The 13283-nt window shown below is 41.0% G+C and overlaps 1 protein-coding gene across 1 annotated transcript; it reads right to left on the minus strand.

The window, feature by feature from the left end:
* Positions 1-10448: 10448 nt before the first annotated feature.
* On the minus strand, positions 10449-12702 carry LOC149823422 (protein SLOW GREEN 1, chloroplastic-like). The gene is made up of 2 exons (XM_090020046.1): positions 11633-12702; positions 10449-10755 (listed from the first exon to the last, which is right to left on the minus strand). The coding sequence occupies exon 1, from the start codon at positions 12700-12702 to the stop codon at positions 11671-11673; it is 1032 nt and encodes a 343-aa protein (XP_089876172.1). The 3' UTR covers positions 10449-10755; positions 11633-11670.
* Positions 12703-13283: the final 581 nt, after the last annotated feature.

Genomic DNA, 13283 nt, shown 5'->3' on the forward strand with positions numbered 1-13283 from the left:
ACGTCTCAGGGCGAGGTACATGCCTTAGGCATGAAGCATACACCTCATGCATATCGGGTCAAATGGGGTCCTTTGACCCGATTTTGGGGATAACTCATCTCTCTCTCTTCTGTCTCTCTCTCGAAGGAGAAGAAGAAGAAGAAGGTTCTCCCTGCTGCTACTTGATCTCTCTCATTTCTCACCGATTAGAATTGGAATTTCGAAATTGGGATATCTTCTTCATTGGTTCTGAAAAACTAGAGAGCTCGATCGCTCAAGCAACTATAGTTCCTCACCATTTTCTAGCAAGGAACATGCGAGTTTGGGCTCGATGTAAAAAGGTGATCTTATTTCCAGCAAGAGGGACATCTGGTGAACGTGATCCTCTTTTCAGCGTCATGAAGGCTAGATTGAGTAATCTGCACGCCCTTGGAGGTGATCCTAAATGGGGTAGATCATTTGAAGCTCTTCAGAAATCCATTTCCCCTTCTAACATTGTTGAACTTCTCTTAAATCCCCAAATTTGTGCCAATTTGATGTTTATCAATACATATATGCATGGATTAGGGCTAGATCATATCTTTTTAGGATTGTGAATGAATGTTGAATCCAAACAAAACACATGATTAAACATAGTGATCGGATGCAATATTCCCCATTTTATGTGCTTTTACTGTTCACACCAGAAAATAGAGTTTTATTGAAATTCCGGGGCATTTTTCCAATACCTGAGTTCCAATCCACACATCCATTGCAATGATCAAACACTGAAACTTATAAAACCACCAAAGATTTGTGGAAAAGCTTTCCAAATGAAAAAGCAAGTACGGGCATTCCGTTAAAGCTTCATTGAGTAAAATAGGATTGAATGCAAAATGTATCCAAGTAATATGTTGTAACCTGATTATACAATTTGAAAAACATAACAAGTTGATAGCAGGTCAGCATCAAGAATAGTCATTAATTAATCCATTCTTTGGTTTGTTAATTGTTATTAGCCTTTCTTTAACTTTGTATATATTGTGTTCTTTTTGTATAATTTTCTTCTGAAGACTGCTGGATCTGAAAAAAGATGCATGTAGACCAATCTTAAATTTATTTTTGTTTTTCCAGCTGCCATTTGGCACACATCATGCCTATTGCAAATAATTTGACTTTTCTGGATATCAATATGGACTGCATTAATTGGTAATGATGTTTATGTGAGACTCTTTTTCTGATTGTCTTGTGGATTTGCAGCATATCTATTGGGCTGTCCCATTCGTGGTGCTATTTTGGATCCTCTTGTAGCAATACAAATGGGTATCCAAGACCAGGTATGCTAGTTGAAATAATTTGCATGCTGCTGAGGTTTTGTGTTAAGCACTATTTCCTATAGTGAGCTTGACTTGGATTAGTTCCTGCAAATTAAGAACAAAGAACATCTACAGAAATTTAGTATACATTATTTATAGATCCTGCAACACCTCTTTCCTCTAGTATTTGTGAAAATTATTCTTTGAGTGTACTCTTACATTTATTTGTAGCAATGAGCAGGAGCAAGATTGGCATTACACTCATATGGATCAGAGTTTAGCTGATAACAGTCTACTAGGAAGTAGATGCATAAAGTCAAGTGCAGGTTGAGCTGATATATGATCATTTCCCTTCTTAACAACACCTATCACCACCGGATATTACTGCTATTCAAAGTCAAAGCCATGTTCATCTCAAGAAAAGCCTTTTACCCTTCAAATCCTTGATTGCAGAGATTGATGCAGTCAAAATTCGTGCCGTCAGATCATGCCGAGAGAGCCTACAAGGAGTATCTAACCCTGCATCAAGGCACTCGGACTGTGGCGGAGTACACTACCGAGTTTCATCATCTTTCTCTACGGGTGCAGATCGAGGAAACTGCCCACCAATAGGTCACAAGGTACATTTCTGGTCTCCGTCCTGTTATTTCTGACGACTTTAGTTGTATCATGGTTGAGACATTAGATCAGGCCAACAGTTATGCCATGAACGTCGAGGAAAAGTTGAAACGGAGGCAGGAATATAGGACCTCCCTTAGTGAACAGTCCAGTTGACCCAAGTCGAGTTTTCCAACCAGAAGAGCGAGCTCCCCTAGGAAGGAGAACTCAAAGTCTATCCCTATAGCAGAATTTAACAAACCTGATCCGTTCGGACCCGCATTCAATACCCGGTCTAAAACCAAACCTAGCGAGTCTACCATCCATTGTTTTGGGTGTCAGGAGCTAGGGCATGTCGGGTCTAGGTGCCCCACTGTGGGCAAAAACACCCATCTCGTCGAAGGTATTGTGGAGTCAGCATCCGAGAGTGAGAGTGAGTCTTTGGTCGAAGATGAGGATGAGAGGGAAGTCGTAGAGTTCGACGACAACGTCGACAATCTATTATCCATCCGTCATGTCTTGACCGCACCCCATGAGTCGACCCCTGCAGAATGGCTACGGAACAACATCTTTAGAACCCGATGCAACTGTGAGGGTCACGCATCTGACATTATTATCGACACCGGTGCTTGTGAGAACATGGTGTCCGAGAGCGTTGTGTCTACCTTGAATTTGAGAACCGAGAATTTGTCTCACCCCTACAAGATGGCGTGGTTCAAGAAAGAAAATGAGGTTCCCATCACCCAGCGTTGTTTAGTGCGATTCTCTATGGGGAAGCACTACCACGACGAAGTGTGGTGTGATGTAGCCCCTATGAGTGTGTGTCACATCCTGTTGGGGCGTCCTTGGCAGTTTGATCTTAAGACCATTCATGATGGCCATAGCTAGGAACACATACTCGTTCATATTTAAGGGTCATAAGATAATCCTTCTCCCCATCAAGGAGACGGGGTTTCCCACGGTAGATAAGCCTGAGCAAGTTCCCCAGCTGGCCGGACTATCCTACCGGTCTTTCTTGAACTAATGTCAGAAGAATGGTTATTGTTATGTTGTGGTGGCTAAACCGTCAGTGAGTACGTCGTTACCAGTTCCTACGGACATCAAACCCCTTATTGAAGAGTTTAGCGACATTATGCCAGATGACCTTCCAGATGGTCTTCCTTCCATGCATGTCGTGCAACATGCTATTGATTTTGTGCCAGGGTCGAGTCTCCCCAATCTCCCCGCGTATCGTATGAACCCCTCCGAGCATGCCGAGTTGTTGAGGCAGGTCTAGGAGTTACTGCAAAAGGGCTTTATTCGTGAAAGTGTGAGCCCTTGCGCGGTACCCGCCTTGCTCACCCCTAAGAAAGATGGGTCCATGCGCATGTGTGTGGATAGTCGAGCCATAAACCGCATCACTGTCAAATACCGTTTTTCCATCTCTCGTTTGGATGATATGTTTGTTATGTTGGCTGGTGCTTCCATTTTCTCCAAAATCGATTTAAAAAATGGGTATCACCAGATTCGTATCCGAAAGGGGGATGAGTGGAAGACGACATTCAAGACATGTGATAGGTTGTATGAGTGGTTAGTCATGCCATTTGGGTTATCCAATGCCCCAAGTACTTTCATGAATATGATGACCCAAGTGCTACGCCCTTGTATAGGGAAGTTTGTCGTGGTATATTTTGATGATATTTTGATTTATAGTTCATCTTTGTCTGACCATTTGAGTCACTTGCGTCAGGTCTTAGAAATTTTAAGGAGAGAAAAATTGTATGTCAATGCGAAGAAGTGTGAGTTCATGATGTCCAGTGTCATTTTCCTAGGCTTTATTGTGTCATCTGATGGAGTTAAGGCAGACCCCGCGAAAGTTCGTGCGATTGTCGATTGGCCTATCCCAAAGACTATTGGAGAGATCCGTAGTTTTCACGGATTAGCCACTTTTTACCGATGTTTCGTGAGAAACTTTAGCACCCTCATGGCCCCCATCACGAAGTGCCTCAAGGGTACTAGTTTTCAGTGGACGCCTGTTGCGAGAAAAGCCTTTACGATCATCAAAGAGAAAATGACCAGTGCCCCTGTCTTAGCCCTTCCTGATTTTAGTGCAGTCTTTGAGGTTGAGTGCGATGCCTCCAAGGTGGGAATTGGCACAGTCTTGAGTCAGAATCGTAGACCTGTTGCCTTCTTTAGTGAGAAGTTGACGCATGCCAGGTGCCCGTATTCCACTTATGATGTTGAGTTTTATGTCATAGTACAAGCCCTTCGTTATTGAAGACATTATCTCATTTATAAGGAATTTGTCTTGTACACGAACCATGAGGCATTGAAGTATCTGAATAGTCAAAAGAAGTTGAGTGTTCGTCTGCCAAGTGGGTCAGCTTCTTGCAAGAGTACACCTTCTCGATTCGCCATCAATCTGGTACCTTGAACAAGGTGGCTGACACTCTTAGCAGGAAGAACAACTTCCTGATGACTATGTCAGTGCAGGTCATTGAGTTCGAACAGTGCAAGGAATTATATCCCACGGACCCTGATTTTCAACAAGTCTGGGAGGGGTGCATCTCTTCAGATCGCACCATCGACCCCCATTTTAGTATTTATAATGGTTACCTCTTTCGTGGGAACAAATTATGTGTGCCTGATTTCTCCCTTAGGCTTCAGTTGATTTCTGAATTACATGAAGGAGGGTTAGCAGGGCGTTTCAGACATGATAAGACGTTCGCTCTGTTAGATGAACGATACTTTTGGCCCAAAATAAGCAAAGATGTTGTTAAGATCATTCAAGGGTGTCATGTGTGTCAAGTGTCCAAGGGTCATTGTCAGAATAGTGGTATGTATACTCCGTTACCCATTCCTGAACGACCGTGGGAGCACGTATCCATGGATTTTATCGTAGGCCTCCCAAGAACGCCACGTCGTTTTGATTCAATTTTAGTCATTGTTGACCGGTTCTCCAAAATGACTATTTTTGTTCCGTGTAAGCGAACCACTGATGCCTCTTTAGTAGCGTCCTATTATTTCAAGGACGTTGCCCGCTTCCATGGTCTACCCCAGACCATCACTTCCGATCGTGACACGTGTTTTATGAGCCACTTTTGGAAGTCGCTATGGGCCTTATTGAAGACCAAGCTTCAGTTCAGTAGTGCGTATCACCCCTAGACCGATGGCCAAACCGAAGTCGTGAACCGCACCTTGGGAAACTTGTTAAGGAGCCTAGTAGGGGAAAATGTCAAAACTTGGGAGCTAGTCTTACCTCAAGCCGAGTTTGCGTATAATAGCTCCATCAATAGGTCCACAGGCAAGTCGCCTTTTCAAGTGGTTTATGATCGGTCGCCCACTCATGTCGTTGATCTAGCTCCAGTGTCCAGTCTCCCCGACCCAGCCCCCGACACCTTTGATGCCGTTGAATATAAACGTGATATACATAGGTAGGTCCGGGCTAAACTCGTTGAGAGTTACGAAGCGTACAAAGCCTTCGTTGACCAAGGTCGTCGCGACGTTCAGTTTCAAGTCGGTGAGTTTGTTTGGGTTTACCTGCGTCCTGAGAGTTTTCCTGTGGGCACTTATAGTAAACTGAGCCCAAAAAAATACGGTTCATTCAAGGTCCTACGACAATTAGGTCTGAATGCCTACCTCCTAGAACTGCCCAACGATTGAAACATTTCCCCGATTTTCAATGTGTCTGATCTATATGCTTACTGTGGTGACAACAAGTCATCGGAGCCGACTTCTTCCCAACCAGAGGAGAATGATGCACAACACCCTGTGACCCTGGCACAGCCAGGGAACCCGACCCACCATTTGGAATGAACGAGTGAACCCAGCATCGGGATCCGACCACAGGTAAGTCGACTCGATGCAGGGAGATAACACGCACCTACTCCAGAAAAAGGAAGACCCGACTCAGCACCGGTCCGGGTCCAGATTCGGACCTGAGACCCGGATCCAGTGGCCATCTTTAAAAGCACGGCTTAGGGCTGCGTGAGAGCAGTTTTTTTTTAGAATAACTACACCTTGTTTTCTTTTCTCAGCAGCCTTACTTTCTTTACTTGTCATTTTTTCTTTTCTTTCATTACTGTTCGTTGTTTACCATTTCCTTCAATTTGTTTATCAACAACCTGTCATTGACATTGGGTATTTAATAAAATAAGTCCAGCATCACCATCTGGGTGAGTTTTATTGTTTTAAAGCCTGTTCAGCCTACACTGTACCCAGTCGTGCCTTTTCAGCCTCCATCAAGCTCACGCGAGGGTTGGAGATCGCCTCCAGCAACTGTGTCTTCGCTGCCTTTATAGCAGCCCTCTGAAGGCTGCATCATTTACCCTTCAAAGCTCTATAGCCACACCCAAAAACTACATATTCTCCTTTTACAATTATTTCCCCTCTACTCTCCCCAGCTCCCTCCCCACCTCTCGCCAACTTCTATATCAGGTTTTTTATTGAAAGAGTGAAACCAACCCATAGTGAGCCACTGGGCCACTCCACAATGAGCCTACATACCAAATACCTATGCGGGTTCCCATCAGCTGAGAGAAGACTCGAAATGAGCACGAATCACTTTAAGACAATGAGTACTTCTGTAAGGGTGAAATGGAGAAATTATTGAACCACCAAGCCAAATCTGATAATTTTATTCTCCACATACAATTGGAAAACAGGATCCATTTGATTAATCAGAATGAGTATATGTAATCAAAATTCATTAGATTTGAACAAATGCATTTAGTGAATTTACCTTACTAGTCTTGAATCGATCTGTTTATACTTTTCACATGTAAAAACAATGTTTCCAACTAGATTGTATAGCATCATACCAATTTAGACTTGGATCAACCCCATCTTCAAATAAAGACCAAATCTGAAGTCAGATTTGAATATATTGCTTACACTGAATTAAAAATGATCCTCCTCAAATATGACCTATATTCATGAAATTTCCTTTACTTAACGGGTCTCGTGCCCAATATGTGTGCTTAAGTCATGGATGTGACTACCAAATCTTTACATCTCTTACTTTTCCTATGATCTTGATCATCATTTCCAATAAATTGCAGTTATCATGAACCTTATAATTTGATCTTTAATTACATCCCCAGCCTAGTGATATTGAAAGTTTACATATTTTATCTTAGCATAATAAGAGATACTCTTAATCATGATTGCAACACTTTGATTATAGCAATGAATAACAAACCTGTTTTCTTAAAACATAACTCATTTAAGATTCTTTCACCCATGGCATTTCCTTTTTGGCTTTAACAGCTACTATGCAATTCAGATTTGCCGTATAAAGAGTAAAACTGTTGCAACTTCAATTTGTCAATATAGCTTCTACAAAAGTGAACTAATACCTTCACATAGATTTCTGACAAACAATAACTCTAGCTGTATCTACATCTACAATCAACATATTTCTTCAAACATAGTTTCCTTAAATCCAACACAAGTATAAATTGTATGTGTTTATGAGATAAATCAATTTCACTGTTGTATAATGTTCTTTGTTGTGTACTTATCAATTTGTATGTCTGTTCTTTATTTTTTTACACATATATGAGGAATCGCCACTTCACAATGCCCAATCACTATAACTTCAAGATATCAAACCAAAAGATCATTTAAAAAAAGATGCATCTGCTGCTACATGAATCATAAAGGCCGCAGTCTTTGGGCATTAGATCATACAACATTAGAATACTTGGGCCCCCACACAGAACCCATGCGTTGCCAATGTAGTGCTTCCAATAAACCTAATGCATATTTGGTTTGAAACCATCAAGTTGATTAATAAATTTTCATATCTTGCAAAACAAACTGCAATGGTAAGGCCATACCCTTTTCGACCATGTCATAACCTAATTTTATAAGTCAAGTTGCAGATGAAGGTTGTGAGCACCCTTCTTCCAACTTTTTCTATTGGAAATTGGTTAATAAAAGATAAAGCCATCAATTAGCAGGGTTGCAACTCACAAATGGCTTCCTCATTGTTTTAACTATCCTTCTTTCATTATCACCTTCCTGATGGAAAAATGTCACCTCATGTGATTAATGGTGACTTCAATAAAAGAAATCTAAAAGAATTATATCTCAATATTACCATACCTCAAAGCCAAGTCATTTCATTTCACCTTTTGAATAATCCCAGCTAAGAAGGGACTGAAGGCTACCAGCAGCGAACCTTTTAAACCATCAACCAAGGCAAGGCACAACAGCAAGAGAATAGGAGGCCAAAAAGCAAAGGATAAGGAAGAATTAGGCTACAGACCAGCAAGGTCTGATTTATAGGAATATGAGAAGAACGATTTGGTCATAGTTAATGGAGGGGGTGGGGATGGGATGTTGAGGGTGTGCTTGGCATAGGAGATACTAAAGATGAGGGCATACCAACCATAGACACAAAATTCTTCACTACTTCAATGGTAATCTGAGGAATAGGCATGTCGGGGCATTTTAGACATTTCACTATATGACAATCATGTTATTTTACAAAAGGTTGTAAGTAGTGTATCATTACCCATATCGATCGGGCCAATAGTAACACCATATTGTATAGTAAATTTTTAATAAATTTTTTCAAAAAATAAAAAAAACAGAAAAAATAGTAAAAATTATATCACATTTCACTACATGACACTTCAATTAAAAACATGCCACAAGACTCATACTTTCATATTATATAAACAAAAATATTATGACAATAAATGCACTCGATTTTCAATCGGTTTCCACTCATTACTTGAGTGCCCCATTGTCATGCCGCATCATCTTATGTCATCTTTGTTGGATAAGTGTAGAGCTAAATCTTTAATTTTCACTGAGCCGACTTTTTGAAGAGTAACTTTATAATTTTACTCATAATAAAGATTTTTTTACCTTAACCCATTTTCTTGAGTGAAAAAAGAGTGAAAATGCATTTTTTTTTATGATAATCCATTTCTTTGGGTAAAAAAAAAGTGAAAATGCACTTCTATTGGCCTTTAGACAAATAGAGTTGACCCTCAAAAGGTATTTAAAACCCAAAATGAAAAAAATAATTTTTGACCTTTTTAAAATGCACTAAAGGTATATCGTATGATACAACACAATGCAGGGGTATATCATATGATACACTCAATATGGGTACGATACACACTTGTATTGCGATACGAGTGTATATCGAATCGTAAACCCCAAAAGTAATGATATATATCATCTAGTATAGTAAGATACAACACAATATGAACAACCTTGGTTTTACATGTCCAATATCCCATGAAAGTTTGGCAATAGTCTTGCATTGTAATTCAATTATTAATGTTGTTTATTGTAATTACATCATTTCACGTGGAAGACCCAGAATGATTTTCTTTTTTGGTACATATCGCCGACCCCAAGGCGTACTTGTTGTTGTTGTTGTATTGTAATTACATCATTTGTATGAAAAGCAAAAAGGAAAATTAGCCAGCCCTAGTGAGATAAATTATGTACAAAGGGAAGTCTCATAAGCAACAGAATCTCGTGAGTTATTTGTTGCTCCAGCCATGTGCTTTTTCTCTTTTCTTCATTTCTTTTCTTCTCAATCTCAAACAAATAAAGCAAAATCTTTATGGTAACAGCATAGGAAATATTTTCCCCAAGTACAAACCGGCCTTGATGTAATCTACTCCTCTTTGCTTCAATCCTTCTTGTCTTTTTTCTTTTCTTACTTTTCCTTCTTCGCTATTATTTGCCAAATCTTTTTTTTTTCTCTTTCCCCTTATTTTTCTCTTCCCTTATTCTCTTCTCTCTCTTCACGTTCATTAACCTTCAGTTGCATAGGTCAATGGTGGTGGTAGATGAAAAAGGTTAAGGGTTCAAGAGAGACTTGGCAAATAGAAGATCCTCATTTTCTTTTGGTTGAGATGAAAATGGGTAGGACACAGACAAAAGGGTGCAAACCTATGACATGGAAATAGCGCCATGATATATGCCAAGGGGACAATTTTGATAGCTTCCCAATCTTTCCCACTCAAGGATGTTTAGCTTTTGACCAGTGTCACCGATATCGGCGATATTTTGAAAAATATCGCTTTAATATCGGCTATTTTAAGGTAGCCGATATTAAAGGTAATACCTTGCCATATTTTCAAAATATTGTCAGAATCCAATATATTGCGATATTATGGTGATAATATCACAATATTTTTGGGAAAAAAAGTTTTTTATATTTTAAGTTTGCATTTCCTATTTTTTATTTCTTTTATATTTTGAAAACTTTTTAAAACTTGTTCATTTATATTTTTGGAAGAAAGATAATGCAAAACTTATTATTTTCTTATTTTTTGGTTATTATTTATATTTTTTCAAATTTATAAACCCCTGAGCTTTTTTTGAGATTTTTCAACTTTTGAAAAACTCTCCGAGAAATACCCTCGCCGAGATAATACCTTGAATGATATAGGTGACTATGCTTTTGACCATAACAACTCAATGAGTACCAAGAATCTGCCATCACAACTTAGAAGAAAAACTTCGTACATGAAGAAACTTAATTTCACACTCATCCTCCCTAAAACCCCAACGACATCATTTTAAATACCAATTCAAAATTTGTTGACCACATTTCTCAACTGGTCAAGAGATAAAAGAAAAGGGCTAGCTCATAGAACAAGTCAAATGAACACTACCACATCAACCAGAATAGGTACAAAATTTTCAAAATGAAGATCATACTAAATTGCATCAGAGTCTAGGCCTTAGAAGAGCCATTCCACCCATTGCATACCTTGATTTCTTGACTGAATCACCCATCTGGTGCTTGACACTAATTTCATGCTGGAAGCTTATTCCTATGAACTATGGAATAATATATTCCAACTAATCTTCTGTTTAAGGTCTCCACATGGTAACCAACATTTTTCTTCCTCAAAAAATACCTGCACTTCGCAAACAAACCAATAAAATGATTACTCAAAAGAGTTATGTTTTGGACATGACAAAAATGGATTTAGATTTTTTAACAAATTTGTCCAATCTCCAAAACAATCAGAAAATAGAGTAACATGAACATGACCAACAGCTTTAAGACGGCTCCACAGGAGCACCAAAAATAAACTAAGCAGTTTGGTCCTTCACTAAACCGTGTACTCAGCTTCCTGTCACATCTTGGAGATGTGAATGAAATTAGAACGGGTTTTGCAATGTTAGTTTTAATTTGAGATGTCTGGTCTTGAAAATTGATTAGCATTTCAAGCACTTCTACAGAATGTTACAAAAGGATGAACTGCATGAGCCATAGTAATCATCCAATTAATACACTAAAATAGAATTTGGCTTCCTCACTAGAACTTTCAATGTCCACAATGGTGAGGCAATCTTAAATAACGAATTCCAGACGTTAAGCAAAGAGAACTCCTCTCAAACAAACAAAACAATTGAATAAGTATCATAATAAACTGCAAAGAAACCATCTAAGCCTCATAAAATCAAACGCACAAATGTGCATCTTCCTGCAAAAAAAGCCTCATAAAAGTAAATCAATCATGAATCCTATTCACGCCCCATAAGCAAGGATGTGGTAGCATAGCAGTATAAACATATAACAAAATCCCGAAAAAAAATAAAGAAATTAACCACTGCACGTGAGAAAACTATCGGTTTTGACTCTTCCATTTCTTTTCTTCTTCTTTCAGTCAGCATTTCTTTTCTTCTTCTTTCAGTCAGCACCATAAAGATCTAGATAACAACTAATGTGAAACAGAGCCTTCCACCAAGCGCAAGTGAAATCAAGAACCACAAATGCAAACACTCCCACTTACCCAGCAACGAGATGGGCACATTGCAAACTCAACCAACGTCATCTCCGGCCGCTCTGAGTTTCCGCCATCTGCGAGAAAACCTTGGTTGCGAGCACATTATCATCGAAAAAACGGGCATAGGGATGCCCTCTAGGGACGAGCCTCCGGTACTTCTCGAACTGCTTCTCCGCGTCATTCTTCTTCCGCAGCAGTGTGTAGATGATCCCCTGGCACAGATACGGCCTAAAATCCCTTGGATTCTCCTTCACGAGCTCCTGGTAGACCTTCAAGGCTTCCTCATATCGGCCCTCGACAACCATAATTTGCGCCAAGAGCAGCCTGAAATCGCGCACGTCCTCCTTTTTTTGCTCGTTCCGGCACCGGACCATCGCGGACTCGACCCTCTTCGAGATACCGTCCAATTCATCGAGCGATTGCGATTGCGAGGCGGCAATCATCAGGCCGTGGTAGGCCTCGACGGAGAGGGGATCTTCGGCGAGGATCTCCTCGAACCCCTGCTTCGCGCCTTCGTCGTCGCCCTCGTAGCTCCGGACGTGGGCACGCATCAGCGGCCACTCCTTCTCATCGGGATCGAGGGCAATGAGGCGGTCGATCGCCGAGATCGCCTCAGGGAGCTTCCCCATCTTGATATTCACCTCCATGAGGGCCTTAAGGGCACCGACGTCGTCCGGGTGGGAATCAAGGTACTCCTCAAGAAATCGTTCCTTCTCCTCCTCAGTCTGGCTTTCCGGCGCCTCGACGGAGACTGGGGCGGCGGATGGGAGTGGGTTTGCGAGGGAAGAGGCGCAAAGGCAGCCGAGGAAGACGGCGGTAGCGGTGAGGAAGACGCCGCCCCTGCGGAAGAGGGACTTTAGGGCTTGGAGGGGTTCCAGAAGGCGGCTTTCCGTCGCAGGAAAACCGCTGCCTCGGGTCGCTAAGATTACCGGGACGGTTTTGGGGGTTCTGCGGAGGATGGCGGATCTGGGGATTCTGAGGAAAGAAGAGGGCGCTTTGGGGAAGGAGAGGGAGACTGGCAGAGAGGGGCGAGTGGTGGTGGTGGTTGGGTGAAGGGAAACAGGGAACGAGGCCATTGCCTGGATTCGCCTGGCTTGCTTGGTAGGGCTTTGGTAGGGTTTAAAGGCCCACCCTCGGCCCTCTTGGGATTTGAAGAGTCCGGGTGCAATATGATTACACAAAAAATTGTGCATTAACCGCCCGATCGCCCTTCATCAGGTCTTGGGTCGGTAGGGGTGGCAATCGGGTCGGGTTGGCGGGTCAGAATACCTCAACACGAATCCGACCCATTTAATAAACGGGTCGGATGTGACAAACACGAACACGACTCATTTATTAAATGGGTAACCCGACATGACAATTAACCCGTTTAATAAACGGGTCGGGTCAACACGACACAATTATATCTCTCCGTTAAAAGATGTTGCAAGTAGAAAATAAGAAGTGAGGGTTATTTTAAGTAAGAAGAAATTAAAAATAGTTATACTTTTAGCTTGATTTGATGTTAAAAAAAATTAACGTTTTTTTCAAATGAAAACATTTAATGCTATTGCTCTCAAGTCTTGTCACATCTTCAGTGAGACTCCACTGATTAACTTTCCACCTCTTTCTCTCTCTCACGACACCAACAATTCAAAATACACCCCACCTCTCATTT

The sequence above is a fragment of the Nuphar pumila genome, chromosome 10 (genome assembly GCF_984573655.1).
Source record: "Nuphar pumila chromosome 10, dmNupPumi1.hap1.1, whole genome shotgun sequence".
Classification (NCBI taxonomy): domain Eukaryota; kingdom Viridiplantae; phylum Streptophyta; class Magnoliopsida; order Nymphaeales; family Nymphaeaceae; genus Nuphar; species Nuphar pumila.

What these genes read in the sequence shown, in the direction of transcription:
- LOC149823422 (XM_090020046.1), bottom strand. Translation starts at nt 12,702, where the DNA reads ATGGCCTCGTTCCCTGTTTCCCTTCACCCAACCACCACCACCACTCGC.